General features: G+C 52.1%; 1 protein-coding gene across 1 annotated transcript in view; it reads left to right on the top strand.

Moving 5' to 3' along the window:
* Positions 1-12,756, top strand: part of CAPZB (capping actin protein of muscle Z-line subunit beta) — a 30,212-nt gene extending 17,456 nt beyond the window's left edge. Inside the window, exons 5-8 of the mRNA XM_076058481.1 lie at positions 768-884; positions 5,673-5,738; positions 7,264-7,340; positions 12,593-12,756. Of these exons, the coding sequence (XP_075914596.1) occupies positions 768-884; positions 5,673-5,738; positions 7,264-7,340; positions 12,593-12,680 (348 nt within the window). The 3' untranslated portion in view covers positions 12,681-12,756. The remainder of the gene's footprint in view (positions 1-767; positions 885-5,672; positions 5,739-7,263; positions 7,341-12,592) is intronic.
* Positions 12,757-18,110: the final 5,354 nt, after the last annotated feature.

Below are 18,110 nucleotides of genomic sequence, written 5' to 3'. Positions count from 1 at the left end.
GGTTCTAACACTCCCTGTGTGTGGTTCTAACACCCCCTGTGTGTGGTTCTAACACTCCCTGTGTGGTGGTTCTAACACTCCCTGTGTGTGGTTCTAACACCCTCTGTGGGTGGTTCTAACACTCCCTGTGTGTGGTTCTAACACTCCCTGTGTGGTGGTTCTAACACTCCCTGTGTGTGGTTCTAACACTCCCTGTGTGGTGGTTCTAACACCTCCTGTGTGGTGGTTCTAACACTCCCTGTGTGTGGTTCTAACACCCCCTGTGTGGTGGTTCTAACACTCCCTGTGTGGTGGTTCTAACACTCCCTGTGTGGTGGTTCTAACACTCCCTGTGTGTGGTTCTAACACTCCCTGTGTGTGGTTCTAACACTCCCTGTGTGTGGTTCTAACACTCCCTGTGTGTGGTTCTAACACTCCCTGTGTGTGGTTCTAACACTCCCTGTGTGTGGTTCTAACACTCCCTGTGTGTGGTTCTAACACTCCCTGTGTGTGGTTCTAACACTCCCTGTGTGTGGTTCTAACACTCCCTGTGTGGTGGTTCTAACACCCTCTGTGTGGTGGTTCTAACGCAGGAGAAATCGAGTGGACGGAGTGCCCACTATAAACTCACTCCCTGTGTGGTGTTTCTAACACCCTCTGTGGGTGGTTCTAACACCCTCTGTGTGTGGTTCTAACACCCTCTGTGTGTGGTTCTAACACCCTCTGTGTGTGGTTCTAACACCCCCTGTGTGTGGTTCTAACACCCTCTGTGTGTGGTTCTAACGCAGGAGAAATCGAGTGGACGGAGTGCCCACTATAAGCTCACCTCCACCGCCATGCTGTGGCTACAGACCAACAAGGAGGGGTCTGGTACCATGAACCTGGGTGGTAGCCTCACCAGACAGGTGAGACACTCACCATCACTCACCATCACTCACTCACCATCACTCACCATCACTCACTCACCATCACTCACCATCACTCACCATCAACAAGGAGGGGTCTGGTACCATGAACCTGGGTGGTAGTCTCACCAGACAGGTGAGACACTCACCATCACTCACTCACCATCACTCACCATCACTCACTCACCATCACTCACCATCACTCACCATCAACAAGGAGGGGTCTGGTACCATGAACCTGGGGTGGTAGTCTCACCAGACAGGTGAGACACTCACCATCGCTCACCATCACTCACTCACCATCACTCACCATCACTCACCGTCACTCACTCACCATCACTCACTCACCATCACTCACCATCACTCACTCACCATCACTCACTTCACCATCACTCACCACCACTCATTCACCATCACTCACTCACCATCACTCACCATCACTCACCATCACTCACTCACCATCACTCACTCACCATCACTCACCATCACTCACCATCACTCACTCACCATCACTCACCATCACTCACCATCACTCACTCACCATCACTCACCATCACGCACCATCACTCACTCACCATCACTCACCATCACTCACCATCACTCACTCACCATCACTCACCATCACTCACTCACCATCACTCACCATCACTCACTCACCATCACTCACCATCACTCACTCACCACCACTCACCATCACTCACTCACCATCACTCACTCACCATCACTCACTCACCATCACTCACCATCACTCACCATCACTCACTCACCATCACTCACCATCACTCACTCACCATCACTCACTCCACTCACCATCACTCACCATCACTCACTCACCATCACTCACCATCACTCACTCACCATCACTCACTCACCATCACTCACCATCACTCACCATCACCATCATCACCGTCACTCACTCACCATCACTCACTCACCCATCACTCACCATCACTCACTCACCATCACTCACTCACCATCACTCACTCACCATCACTCACCATCACTCACCATCACTCACTCACCATCACTCACTCACCATCACTCACCATCACTCACCATCACTCACTCACCATCACTCACTCACCATCACTCACCATCACCACTCACCATCACTCACTCACCATCACTCACCATTACTCACCTCACCATCACTCACCATCACTCACTCACCATCACTCACCCATCACTCACTCACCACCACTCACCAACACTCACTCACCATCACTCACTCACCATCACTCACTCACCATCACTCACCATCACTCACTCACCATCACTCACCATCACTCACTCACCATCACTCACTCACCATCACTCCACCATCACTCACCATCACTCACCATCACCATCACTCACCGTCACTCACTCACCATCACTCACTCACCATCACTCACCATCACTCACTCACCATCACTCACTCACCATCACTCACTCACCATCACTCACCATCACTCACTCAGCCATCACTCACCATCACTCTCACCATCACTCACTCACCATCACTCACTCACCATCACTCACCATCACTCAACCATCACTCACTCACCATCACTCACTCACCATCACGTCACCATCACTCACTCACCATCACTCACTCACCATCACTCACCATCACTCACTCACCATCACTCACCATCACTATCACTCACCATCACTCACCATCACTCACTCACCATCACTCACCATTACTCACTCACCATCACTCACCATCACTATCACTCACCATCACTCACCATCACTCACTCACCATCACTCACCATTACTCACTCACCATCACTCACTCACCATCACTCACCATCACTCACCATCACTCACTCACCATCACTCACTCACCAATCACTCACCATCACTCACTCACCATCACTCACTCACCATCACTCACCATCACTCACTCACCATCACTCACCATCACTCACTCACCATCACACTCACTCACTCACTCACACTCACCATCACTCACTCACCATCACTCACTCACCATCACTCACCACTCACTCACTCACCATCACTCACTCACTCACCACTCACTCACTCACCATCACTCACTCACCATCACTCACCATCACTCACTCACCATCACTCACCATCACTCACTCACCATCACTCACTCACTCACCACTCACTCACTCACCATCACTCACTCACCATCACTCACTCACCATCACTCACCACTCACTCACTCACCATCACTCACTCACTCACCACTCACTCACTCACCATCACTCACTCACCATCACTCACTCACCATCACTCACCACTCACTCACTCACCATCACTCACTCACTCACTCACCACTCACTCACTCACCATCACTCACCATCACTCACTCACCATCACTCACCACTCACTCACTCACCATCACTCACTCACCATCACTCACTCACCATCACTCACCATCACTCACTCACCATCACTCACCATCACTCACTCACCATCACTCACTCACTCACCACTCACTCACTCACCATCACTCACTCACCATCACTCACTCACCATCACTCACCACTCACTCACTCACCATCACTCACTCACTCACCACTCACTCACTCACCATCACTCACTCACCATCACTCACCACTCACTCACTCACCATCACTCACTCCACCATCACTCACTCACCATCACTCACCATCACTCACTCACCATCACTCACCATCACTCACTCACCATCACTCACTCACTCACCACTCACTCACTCACCATCACTCACTCACCATCACTCACTCACTCACTCACCATCACTCACTCACTCACCACTCACTCACTCACCATCACTCACTCACCATCACTCACTCACCATCACTCACCACTCACTCACTCCACCATCACTCACTCACCATCACTCACTCACCATCACTCACCATCACTCACTCACCATCACTCACCATCACTCACTCACCATCACTCACTCACTCACCACTCACCTCACTCACCATCACTCACTCACCATCACTCACTCACCATCACTCACCATCACTCACTCACCACTCACTCACTCACCATACTCACTCACTCACCATCACTCACCATCACTCACTCACCACTCACTCACTCACCATCACTCACTCACCATCACTCACTCACCATCACTCACCATCACTCACCATCACTCACTCACTCACCATCACTCACTCACCATCACTCACCATCACTCACTCACCATCACTCACTCACCCATCACTCACCATCACTCACCATCACTCACTCACCATCACTCACCATCACTCACTCACCATCACTCACTCACTCACTCACCACTCACTCACTCACCATCACTCACTCACCATCACTCACTCACCCATCACTCACTCACTCACTCACTCACCTCATCACTCACTCACCATCACTCACTCACTCACCATCACTCACTCACCATCACTCACCACTCACTCACTCACCATCACTCACTCACCATCACTCACTCACCATCACTCACCATCACTCATCACTCATCACTCACTATCCATTCACTCACATCTCACATCACTCACCATCACTCACTCACCATCACTCACTCACCCATCACTCACCATCACTCACTCACTCATCTTAGTTCTCACCATCAATCACTCACCATCACTCACTCACTCACTCACCACTCACTCACTCACCATCACTCACTCACCATCACTCACTCACCATCACTCACCATCACTCACTCACCACTCACTCACTCACCATCACTCACTCACTCACCATCACTCACTCACCATCACTCACTCACTCACCATCACTCACTCACCATCACTCACTCACCATCACTCACCATCACTCACCATCACTCACTCACTCACCATCACTCACTCACCATCACTCACCATCACTCACTCACCATCACTCACTCACCATCACTCACCATCACTCACTCACCATCACTCACCATCACTCACTCACCATCACTCACTCACTCACTCACCACTCACTCACTCACCATCACTCACTCACCATCACTCACTCACCATCACTCACTCACCACTCACTCACTCACCATCACTCACTCACTCACCATCACTCACTCACCATCACTCACCACTCACTCACTCACCATCACTCACTCACCATCACTCACTCACCATCACTCACCATCACTCACCATCACTCACTCACCATCACTCACTCACCATCACTCACCATCACTCACTCACCATCACTCACCATCACTCACTCACCATCACTCACCATCACTCACTCACCATCACTCACTCACTCACTCACCACTCACTCACTCACCATCACTCACTCACCATCCACTCACTCACCATCACTCACCATCACTCACTCACCACTCACTCACTCACCATCACTCACTCACCATCACTCACCACTCACTCACTCACCATCACTCACTCACCATCACTCACTCACCATCACTCACCATCACTCACCATCACTCACTCACCATCACTCACTCACCATCACTCACCATCACTCACTCACCATCACTCACTCACCATCACTCACCATCACTCACTCACCATCACTCACCATCACTCACTCACCATCACTCACTCACTCACCACTCACTCACTCACCATCACTCACTCACCATCACTCACTCACCATCACTCACCATCACTCACTCACCACTCACTCACTCACCATCACTCACTCACTCACCATCACTCACTCACCATCACTCACCACTCACTCACTCACCATCACTCACTCACCATCACTCACTCACCCTCCCCCCTCACCCTCCCCCCTCCTCCTCACCCCCCCCTCACCCCCCTCACCCCCTCCCCCTCACCCCTCACCCTCCCCTCCCCCCTCCCCCTCCCCCACCAGGTGGAGAAGGATGAGGCTGTGAGTGACGCTTCACCTCACATCGCCAACATCGGCCGCCTGGTGGAGGTGAGTGGCAAACTCACCACTCACTCACCAATTACTCACCAAATTACTCACCAATTACTCACCAATTACTCACCACTCACTCACCACTCACTCACCAATTACTCACCACTCACTCACCACTCACTCACCATTTACTCACCACTCACTCACCACTCACTCACCATTTACTCACCACTCACTCACCACTCACTCACCACTCACTCACCACTCACTCACCACTCACTCACCACTCACTCACCACTCACTCACCACTCACTCACCACTCACTCACCACTCACTCACTCACCACTCACTCACCACTCACTCACTCACTCACCACTCACTCACCACTCACTCACCACTCACTCACCACTCACTCACCACTCACTCACCACTCACTCACCACTCACTCACCACTCACTCACCACTCACTCACCACTCACTCACCACTCACTCACCACTCACTCACCACTCACTCACTCACCACTCACTCACCACTCACTCACCACTCACTCACTCACCACTCACCACTCACTCACCACTCACTCACCACTCACTCACCACTCACTCACCAATTACTCACCACTCACTCACCAATTACTCACCACTCACTCACCACTCACCACTCACTCACCACTCACTCACCACTCACTCACCACTCACTCACTCACTCACCACTCACTCACTCACCACTCACTCACCACTCACTCACCACTCACTCACCACTCACTCACTCACACTCACTCACCAATTACTCACCACTCACTCACCAATTACTCACCACTCACTCACCACTCACTCACCAATTACTCACCACTCACTCACCACTCACTCACCACTCACTCACCACTCACTCACTCACCACTCACTCACCACTCACTCACCACTCACTCACCACTCACTCACTCACCACTCACTCACCACTCACTCACCACTCACTCACCAATTACTCACCAATTACTCACCACTCACTCACCACTCACTCACCACTCACTCACCACTCACTCACCACTCACTCACCACTCACTCACCACTTACTCACCACTCACTCACCACTCACTCACCACTCACTCACCACTCACTCACCACTTACTCACCACTTACTCACCACTCACTCACCACTTACTCACCACTCACTCACCACTCACTCACCACTCACTCACCACTCACCCACCCACTCACCACTCACTCACCACTTACTCACCACTCACTCACCACTTACTCAACACTCACTCACCACTCACCACTCACTCACCACTCACTCACCACTTACTCACCACTCACTCACCACTCACTCACCACTCACTCACCTACAAACTCACCACTCACTCACCCACCCACTCACCACTCACTCACCCACCCACTCACCACTCACCCACTCACCCACCCACTCACTCACCCACTCACTCACCCACTCACTCACCACTCACCCACCCACTCACCCACTCACTCACCACTCACCCACCCACTCACCACTCACTCACCCACCCACTCACCACTCACCCACCCACCCACTCACCACTCACCCACCCACTCTCTCCCACAGGACATGGAGAATAAGATCCGGAACACTCTGAATGACATCTACTTTGGGAAAACCAAGGATATCGTCAATGGTCTGAGGTGAACCACCCATCACACCACTCCTCACCACTCACCTCACCCACTCACCACTCACCCACGCCTTAACAGACTGTAGGGGCAAGTGCTGTTAGCGAGCACCTATGAAGGCCGGAACGGTACACGAGGGGGTGGGTGGCCAGCACCACGCCCGGCCGCCTTTGTCTCCCCAGTGGCGATTTGAGGCTGAGTCGACCTAGAGCAGGCCCAGGACCGGTTCAGATAATCGTCACTGGTGGTGTTGGCCGTGAGCGGGAATCGAACCCGGGTCGCCAGGTTCATAGCGCAGTGTAGCGCTAACCGCTACACTACCGCTCCCCACTCACCCACCCACCCACCCACTCACCCACCCACCCACCCACTCACCCACTCACCCACCCACCCACTCACTCACCCACTCACCCACCCACTCACCCACCCACCCCCTCACCCACTCACCCACCCCCTCACCCACTCACCCACCCACTCATCCACCCACCCACTCACCCACCCACCCCCTCACCCACTCACTCACCCACTCACCCACCCACTCACCCACCCACTCACCCACCCACCCACTCACCCACCCACCCACTCACCCACCCACTCACCCACCCACTCACCCACTCACCCACCTACCCACCATCTCCCCATGTGATTTCTCTGGCCGTGTGGTTCATGATTCATCGCTCTGGTTTATCCCAATAAGTTGCTGTGATTATCATCTTTCCCTCATCTGCCTCTCTTTCTCTCTGTTACTTAATTTATTTACTTGATGTTGTTATAATTTCCGCTGATTTTGTTTTGTCCCCTTGATGTCTGCCTCCCTGTCTCTCTCTGTCTCTCCCTGTCTCTCTGTGTCTCTCTGTCTCCCTGTCTCTCTCTCTGTCTCTGTTTTTCTGTATCTCTGTCTCTCTCTGTCTCTCTCTCTGTCTCTCTGTGTCTCTCTGTGTCTCTCTGTGTCTCTCTGTCTCTGTGTCTCTGTGTCTCTCTGTGTCTCTCTGTCTCTCTCTCTGTGTCTCTCTGTCTCTGTGTCTCTGTGTCTCTGTGTCTCTGTGTCTCTGTGTCTCTCTGTCTCTCCCTGTCTCTCTGTCTGTGTCTCTCTGTCTCTCTCTCTGTGTCTCTCTGGCTCTGTCTTTCTCTCTCTGTCTCTCTCTGTCTCTCTCCCTGTCTCTCTCTGTGTCTTTCTGTCTCCCTGTCTGTCTCTGTCTCTCTGTCTCTGTGTCTGTCTCTCTCCCTGTCTCTCTCTGTGTCTCTCTGTCTCTCTCTCTCTTTCTCTGTTTCTCTGTCTCCCTCTCTGTCTCTCTGTGTCTCTCTGTGTCTCTCTGTCTCTCTGTCTCTCCCTGTCTCCCTCTCTGTCTCTCTCTGTCTCTCTGTGTCTCTCTGTCTCTGTGTCTCTCTGTCTCTCCCTGTCTCTCTGTCTCTGTGTCTCTCTGTTTCTCTGTCTCCCTCTCTGTCTCTCTGTGTCTCTCTGTCTCTCTCTCTGTCTGTCTCTCTCTGTCTGTCTCTCTCTGTCTCTCTGTGTCTCTCTGTCTCTCCCTGTCTCTCTCTCTCTCTCTGTGTCTCTCTGTCTCTGTCTCTGTGTCTCTCTGTGTCTCTGTCTCTCTCTGTCTCTCTCTGTCTCTCTGTCTGTCTCTCTGTCTGTGTCTCTGTGTCTCTCTGTCTCTGTGTCTCTGTCTCTCTCTGTCTCTCTCTCTCTGTCTCTCTCTCTGTCTCTGTCTCTCTCTCTGTCTCTCTGTCTCTTCACCCCCCCCTGCCTCTCCTCATCTCCCCCTCACCCTCTGCTTGCATCTCTTCCTTCGGTGGCTTCTGGTGACCTTCCGTGACCTTCCGTGACCTTCCGTGAACCATCGTGAAATCTCCTGCGACCTCCCACGACCTTCCTCGACTCTCCCGTGACCTCCTGTGACCTCCCTTTAACCTTTGACCTTGCGCGACCTCCCATGACCTCCCTTGAACCCTTCCGCGACCTCCCATGACCATCCTTGACCCTCCCGTGACCCTCCGTGACCCTCCTTGACCCTCCTTGATCCTCCTTGACCCTCCTATGACCCTTCCATGACCCTCCTTGACCTTCCCACGACCCTCCGTGACCCTCCTTGACCCTCCTTGACCCTCCTTGACCCTCCGTGACCCTCCGTGACCCTCCTTGACCTTCCCACAACCCTCCTTGACCCTCCTTGACCCTCCTTGACCCTCCTTGACCCTCCGTGACCCTCCTTGACCCTCCGTGACCCTCCTTGACCCTCCTTGGCCCTCCTTGGCCCTCCTTGACCTTCCCACGACCCTCCGTGACCCTTCCACGACCCTCCCGCGATCCTCCTTGACCCTCCCACGACCCTCCTTGACCTTCCCACGACCCTCCGTGACCCTCCTTGACCCTCCGTGACCCTCCCACGACCCTCCTTGACCCTCCATGACCCTCCTTGACCCTCCTTGACCCTCCCGTGACCCTCCTTGACCCTCCTTGACCCTCCCGTGACCCTCCCGTGACCCTCCTTGACCTTCCCACGACCCTCCTTGACCTTCCCACGACCCTCCTTGACCCTCCCACGACCCTCCTTGACCTTCCCACGACCCTCCGTGACCCTCCGTGACCCTCCTTGACCTTCCCACGACCCTCCTTGACCCTCCATGACCCTCCTTGACCTTCCCGTGACCTTCCCGTGACCCTCCGTGACCCTCCCGCGACGCTGGGGGGGTGGGCGGGTGTCCGTCAAGGTCTGCCGACCCGATAGCCGACACTAAGAAGCTGCAGTTGCTCCAGCGGGAGCTATCCCAGGTCCTCACTCAGCGGCAGATCTCCATCCAGACCGAGAACTGAGCCTGAGCCTCAGCCTCAGCCTGAGGCTGAGCAGCAGCAGCAGTCAGGTGGAGAACCCCTCTACCCCCCCGGCTGTTGCATTGCATCGCATCGCATCGCATTACATTGCAGTGCATTGCAGTGCATCGCATTACATTGCATTACATTGCATTACATTGTAGTACATTGTAGTACGTTGCATTACATTGCAGTGCATTGCAGTGCATCGCATTACATTGTAGTACATTGTAGTACGTTGCATTACATTGCAGTGCATCGCATTACATTGCATTACATTGTAGTACATTGTAGTACGTTGCATTACATTGTAGTGCATTGCATTACGTAGCATTACATTGCATTACATTGCATTGCATTATATTACATTGTAGTACATTGTAGTACGTTGCATTACATTGTAGTACATTGTAGTACGTTGCATTACATTGCATTATGTTGCATTACGTTGCATTGCATTGCATTACATTGTAGTACGTTGTAGTACATTGTAGTACATTGCATTGCATTACATTGCAGTACGTTGCATTACGTTGTAGTGCATTGTAGTGCATTGTAGTACATTGCATTACATTGCAGTACATTCCATTGCATTGCATTACATAGCAGTGCATTACATTACAGTGTAATTGCATTACATTGCAGTACATTGTAGTACGTTGCATTACATTGCATTACATTACAGTGTAATTGCATTACATTGCATTACATTGCATTACATTGCAACGCGTTGGTCACATAGCATCACATGGCAGTATAATGCATTGCAGAGCATCGCATTGCATTGCGATGCGTCGGATTACATTTCATCGCATGGCATTGCATAGCTATCAAATCGCGTTGCCTTGCACAGCGTGGTACAGACACTGTAACCCTCTCTCTACTCTCTCTCTCCCCCTTCTCTCTACACTCTCTCTACTCTCTACACTCTCTCTACTCTCTCTACACTCTCTCTACTCTCTCTACACTCTCTCTACACTCTACCATCATTTCTCTACTCTCTACACTCTCTCTACCCCTCTACCCTCTACTCTCTCTCTCCTCTCTCTACTCTCTCTACCCTCTACTCTCTCTACCCTCTCTCTACTCTCTACACTCTCTCTACACTCTCTCTCTACACTCTCTCTACTCTCTCTCTACCCTCTACTCTCTCTACCCTCTCTCTACTCTCTACACTCTCTCTCTACACTCTCTCTCTACACTCTCTCTACTCTCTACACTCTCTCTACTCTCTACACTCTCTCTACTCTCTACACTCTCTCTACCCCTCTACCCTCTACTCTCTCTCTCCCTCTCTCTACTCTCTCTACCCTCTACCCCCCCCCCCCACTCTCTCTACACTCTACCATCATCTCTCTACTCTCTACACTCTCTCTACCCCTCTAACCTCTACTCTCTCCCTCTCTACCCTCTCTCTACTCTCTCTACCCTCTACCCCCCCCCACTCTCTCTACTCTCTACCCTCTCTCTACTCTCTCTACTCTCTACACTCTACCATCATTTCTCTACTCTTTACACTCTCTCTCTACCCCTCTACCCTCTACTCTCTCTCTCCCTCTCTACCCTCTCTCTACCCTCTACCCCCTCCCCTCTCTCTACCCTCTACCTCTACCCTCTCTCTACTCTCTACACTCTCTCTACACTCTCTACTCTCTCTACACTCTACCATCATCTCTCTACTCTCTACACTCTCTCTACCCCTCTACCCTCTACTCTCTCTCTGTCCCTCTCTCTACCCTCTACCCCCTCCCCACTCTCTACTCTCTCTACTCTCTACACTCTCTACTCCCTCTACTCTCTACACTCTACCATCATTTCTCTACTCTCTACACTCTCTCTCTACCCCTCTACCCTCTACTCTCTCTCTCTCTACCCCTCTCTCTACCCTCTACCCCCACTCTCTCCCCACTCTCTCTACTCTCTACTCTCTACCCCCACTCCCTCTCTCTACTCTCTCTACCCTCTACCCCCTCCCCACTCTCTCTCTCTACCCTCTCTCTACCCTCTCTCTACTCTCTCTACACTCTCTACTCTCTACACTCTACTCTCTCCTCTCTCTACACTCTACTCTCTCCTCTCTCTACTCTCTCTACTCTCTACACTCTCTCTACTCTCTACTCTCTACTGTCTACCCTCTCTCTACTCTCTACACTCTCTCTACTCTCTCTACACTCTACTCTCTCCTCTCTCTACTCTCTCTACTCTCTACACTCTCTCTACTCTCTACTGTCTACCCTCTCTCTACTCTCTACACTCTCTACTCTCTCTACACTCTACTCTCTCCTCTCTCTACTCTCTCTACTCTCTACACTCTCTCTACTCTCTACACTCTCTCTACTCTCTACACTCTCTCTACTCTCTCTACACTCTACCTCTACCCCCTCCCCACTCTCTCTACACTCTCTACTCTCTCTACTCTCTCCCCCCACTCCCCCCTCTCCCCCTCTCCCCCCAGGAGCCTGCAGTCTGCCTCTGACAAATGTCGTCAGGACGCCCTGCGCAGTGACCTGGCAGCAGCGCTCAAGAAGCGTCAGGAAAACTAAAACCTCCTCCTCCTCACCACTACTCACCACCACTCCTCCTCACTACTCACCACCACTCCTCACCACCACTCCTCACCACCACCACTCACCACCACTCCTCACCACCACTCCCTGCGCAGTGACCTGGCAGCAGCGCTCAAGAAGCGTCAGGAAAACTAAAACCTCCTCCTCCTCACCACTCCTCACCACTCCTCACCACTACTCCTCACCACTACTCGCCACACTCACCACCACCACTCCTCGCCACCACCACTCCTCACCACACTCACCACCACTACTACACTCACCACCACTCCTCACCACCACCACTCACCACCACCACTCACCACTACTCACCACCACTCACCACACTCACCACCACTCCTCACCACACTCACCACCACTCCTCACCACTACTCCTCACCACCACCACTCACCACTACTCACCACACTCACCACTACTCCTCACCACCACTCCTCACCACACTCACCACCACTCCTCACCACTACTCACCACTACTCCTCACCACCACTCCTCACCACTACTCCTCACCACCACCACTCACCACTACTCACCACTCCTCACCACTACTCCTCACCACACTCACCACCACTCCTCGCCACCACCACTCCTCACCACACTCACCACCACTACTACACTCACCACCACTCCTCACCACCACCACTCACCACCACCACTCACCACTACTCACCACCACTCACCACACTCACCACCACTACTCACCACCACTCCTCACCACCACTCCTCACCACTACTCACCACTACTCCTCACCACCACTCCTCACCACTACTCGCCACCACTACTACACTCACCACCACACTCACCACTACTCACCACTCACCACTCCTCACCACCACTACTCCTCACCACACTCACCACCACTACTCACCACCACTACTACACTCACCACCACACTCACCACCACTACTACACTCACCACCACTCCTCACCACCACCACTCACCACTACTCACCACTCCTCACCACTACTCCTCACCACCACCACTCACCACTCCTCACCACCACTCCTCACCACCACTCCTCACCACACTCACCACCACTCCTCACCACTACTCACCACTACTCCTCACCACCACTCCTCACCACCACTCCTCACCACCACTCCTCACCACCACCACTCACCACTCACCACCACTACTACACTCACCACCACACTCATCACCACTACTACACTCACCACCACTACTCACCACCACTACTCACCACTCCTCACCACTACTCCTCACCACACTCACCACCACTCCTCACCACTACTACCACCACCACCACTCACCACTCCTCACCACCACTACTACACTCACCACCCTCACCACTCACCACCACTACTACACTCACCACTCCTCACCACTCACCACCACTACTACACTCACCACTCCTCACCACCACTACCACCACTACCACCACCACTCCTCACCACACTCACCACCACTCCTCACCACTACTCCTCACCACCACTACTCACCACCACTCCTCACCACTACTCCTCACCACCACTACTCACCACCACTCCTCACCACTCACCACCACACTCACCACCCTCACCACCCTCACCACTCACCACCACACTCACCACCACCACTACCACGCTCACCACCACCACCACACTCACCACCACCACACCCACCACTACCACACTCACCAATACAACACTCACCACCACCCTCACCACCCTCACCACCACTCCTCACCACTACCACACTCACCACTACTACACTCACCACCACACTCACCACCCTCACCATTCACCACCACCACCACACTCACCACCACACACCCATCTCCTCACCACCCTACTCACCTGATCACCCTACTCACCTCCTTACCATCAACCTCCACCCTCATCATCATCACCATCACCTACGTCATCACCATCACCTACATCATCACCATCACCTACATCATCACCATCGTCATCACCTACATCATCACCATCACCTACATCATCACCATCACCTACGTCATCACCATCACCTACATCATCACCTACGTCATCACCATCACCTACATCATCACCATCGTCATCACCTACATCATCACCATCACCTACGTCATCACCTACGTCATCACCATCACCGACGTCATCACCATCACCGACGTCATCACCATCACCTACGTCATCACCATCACCTACGTCATCACCATCACCTACGTCATCACCTACATCATCACCATAATTGACACCACCTACGTCATCACCATCACCTACATCATCACCACCTACATCACTATGACCTACGTCATCACCTACGTCATCACCATCACCGACGTCATCACCACCACCTACGTCATCACCATCACCTACGTCATTGCCTACGTCATCACCATCACCTACATCATCACCATCACCTACGTCATCACCACCTACGTCATCACCATAATTGACACCACCTACGTCATCATCACCTACATCACCACCTACGTCATCACCATCACCTACATCACCTAAGTCATCACCATCACCTACGTCATCACCATCACCTACATCATCACCTACATCATCACCATCACCTACATCATCACCTACGTCATCACCATCACCTACGTCATCGCCATCATTGACACCATCACCTTCATCGTTGCCTTCATGGTGGCAATAATGTCACTTGGCGTGATGGTGGAAGTGACGTCACTATGCGTGATGGTGGAAGTGACGTCACGAGGAATGGTGAGTGTGACGTCACTATGCGTGATGGTGGAAGTGGCGTCACGAGGAATGATGATGGTGATGTCACTAGTCGTGACGGTGGAAGTGACGTAACCAGGAATGATGGAATTGATGTCACTATGCATGACGGTGGAAGTGACGTCACTAGTGATGGTGACGATGTCGATGGTTGTTGGATGTGTGGCAACGTCATCGTCTTAGCGCTTCGGTCAAAGTTGCGGTCAATAAAATTCAACTGGAGGAATGTTTACACGGCGTTGTGCGCCTCGTTGGTGCGGTGGTGAGTGGGTGGGTGGGTGAGTGGGTGGGTGGGTGAGTCAGTGGGTGGATTAGTGAGTGGGCGAGTGAGTAGTAGGTGGAACATTGGGTGGGTGAGTGAGGGGGTGGGTGAGTGAGTGGATATGTGGGTGAGTGATCGGATGGGTTAATGGGTAGGTAGGTGAGTGGGTGGGTGAGTGAGTGGTGGGTGAGTGGGTGGGTGGGTGAGTCAGTGGGTGGGTTAGTGAGTGGGCGAGTGAGTAGTAGGTGGAAAATTGGGTGGGTGAGTGAGGGGGTGGGTGAGTGAGTGGATATGTGGGTGAGTGATCGGATGGGTTAGTGGGTAGGTGAGTGGATAGGTAGGTGGGTGAGTGGGTAGGTGAGTGAGTGGGTGGATGGGTGAGTGGGTGGGTGAGTCAGTGGGTGGGTTAGTGAGTGGGCGAGTGAGTAGTAGGTGGGAAATTGGGTGGGTGGTAGGTGGGTGAGTGAGGGGGTGGATGAGTGAGTGGATATGTGGGTGAGTGATCGGATGGGTTAGTAGGTAGGTGGGTGAATGGGTGGGTGAGTGGGTGGGTGAGTCAGTGGGTGGGTTAGTGAGTGGGCAGGTGAATAGTAGGTGGAAAATTGGGTGGGTGAGTGAGGGGGTGGGTAAGTGATCGGATGGGTTAGTGGGTAGGTAGGTGAGTGGGTGAGTGAGTGGGTGGGTTAGTGAGTGGGCGAGTGAGTAGGTGGAAAATTGGGTGAGTGAGGGGGTGGATGAGTGAGGGGATGGGTGAGTGAGTGGATATGTGGATGAGTGATCGGATGGGTTAGTGGGTGGGTGGGTGAGTAGGTGGGTGAGTGAGTGGGTAGGTGGATGAGTGGGTAGGTGAGTGGGTAGGTGGGTGAGTGAGTGGGTAGGTGGGTGAGTGGGTATGTGAGTGAATGGGTAGGTGGGTGAGTGAGTGGGTAGGTGGGTGAGTGGGTAGGTGGGTGAGTGAGTGGGTAGGTGGGTGAGTGAGTGAGTGGGTAGGTGGATGAGTGAGTAGGTGGGTGAGTGGGTGGGTGAGTGGGTGAGTGGGTGAGTGGGTGGGTGAGTGGGTAGGTAGGTGAGTGAGTGGGTGAGTGGGTAGGTAGGTGAGTGAGTGGGTAGGTGGGTGATTGAGTGGGTTGGTGGGTAGGTGGGTGAGTGAGTGGGTAGGTGAGTGAGTGGGTAGGTGAGTGAGTGGGTGGGTGAGTGAGTGGGTAGGTAGGTAAGTGAGTGGGTAGGTGGGTGAGTGGGTAGGTGGGTGAGTGGGTAGGTGGGTGGGTGAGTGGGTAGGTAGGTGAGTGAGCGGGTGAGTGGGTAGGTGGGTGAGTGAGTGGGTAGGTGGGTGAGTGGGTAGGTGGGTGAGTGGGTGGGTGAGTGAGTGGGTAGGTGGGTGAGTGGGTGGGTGAGTAGGTGGGTGAGTGGGTAGGTGGGTGAGTGAGTGGGTAGGTGGGTGAGTGGGTGGGTGAGTAGGTGGGTGAGTGAGTGGGTAGGTGGGTGAGTGGGTGGGTGAGTGAGTGGGTAGGTGGGTGAGTGGGTGGGTGAGTAGGTGGGTGAGTGGATAGGTGGGTGAGTGAGTGGGTAGGTGGTTCCGCAACGCATTAAAAAATCGCGTTTTTTATTTCACACGCGCGGGTTTATGCCTCGCGACCAGCCGTAGTTGACCCCCCACCCCCCCCCCCCATAGTTACTCAACGCATTAAAAAATCGCGTTTTTTTTATTTCACACGCGCGGGTTCTACTACCTCACGACCACCCGTAGTGCCTCATTGCAAGTTCCACCACCGGCTTCAAAGTCGATTTCGATTCCCTCGAAAGTGATGTTGCGCAATCCCAGCTCTCAATATTAATGTATATAATGTATATTCACCACGCAGAAGGGAAACAATAAAATAATAAAAATACAAAACAATTAAATTATTGTAAAACAATAAAATTATTATTCTTGGTTCTTTCGGTAAAGTCACCACGATGAAGGGAAACAATAAAATAATAAAAAATATAAAACAATAAAATTATCACGATCTTTCGACTGTAACACAATGCAGCAATCATCATCAGGTGTGAAAACCACAGCAGATTTTTTTTTAATTTTCAGATTTTTCTTGCTGTGGTTTTCACACCTGATGATGATTGCTGCTTTGTGTTGCAGTCTAAACGTCGTGAGAATTTTATTGTTTTGTATTTTTATTATTTTATTGTTTCCCTATCTACGTGGTGGTGACTTTACCGGAAGAACCAAGAATAATAATTGTATTGTTTTACAATAATTTTATTGTTTTATATTTTTATTATTTTATTGTTTCCCTTCTACGTGGTGGTGACTTTACCGAAAGAACCAAGAATAATAGTTTTATTGTTTTATATTTGTATTATTTTATTGTTTCCCTATCTACGTGGTGGTGACTTTACAGAAAGAGTCAACAGTATGGATCCCTGCAGTAACTAAATCTTTAAATCAAAATTCGATTTGAAGCA

This window comes from Petromyzon marinus (genome assembly GCF_048934315.1).
Source record: "Petromyzon marinus isolate PM22_M1 ecotype Great Lakes invasive population chromosome 75 unlocalized genomic scaffold, UKy_Petmar_22M1.pri1.0 chr75_unloc.4, whole genome shotgun sequence".
NCBI classification, from domain to species: domain Eukaryota; kingdom Metazoa; phylum Chordata; class Hyperoartia; order Petromyzontiformes; family Petromyzontidae; genus Petromyzon; species Petromyzon marinus.
This window is presented reverse-complemented; position numbering and strand designations above follow the sequence as displayed.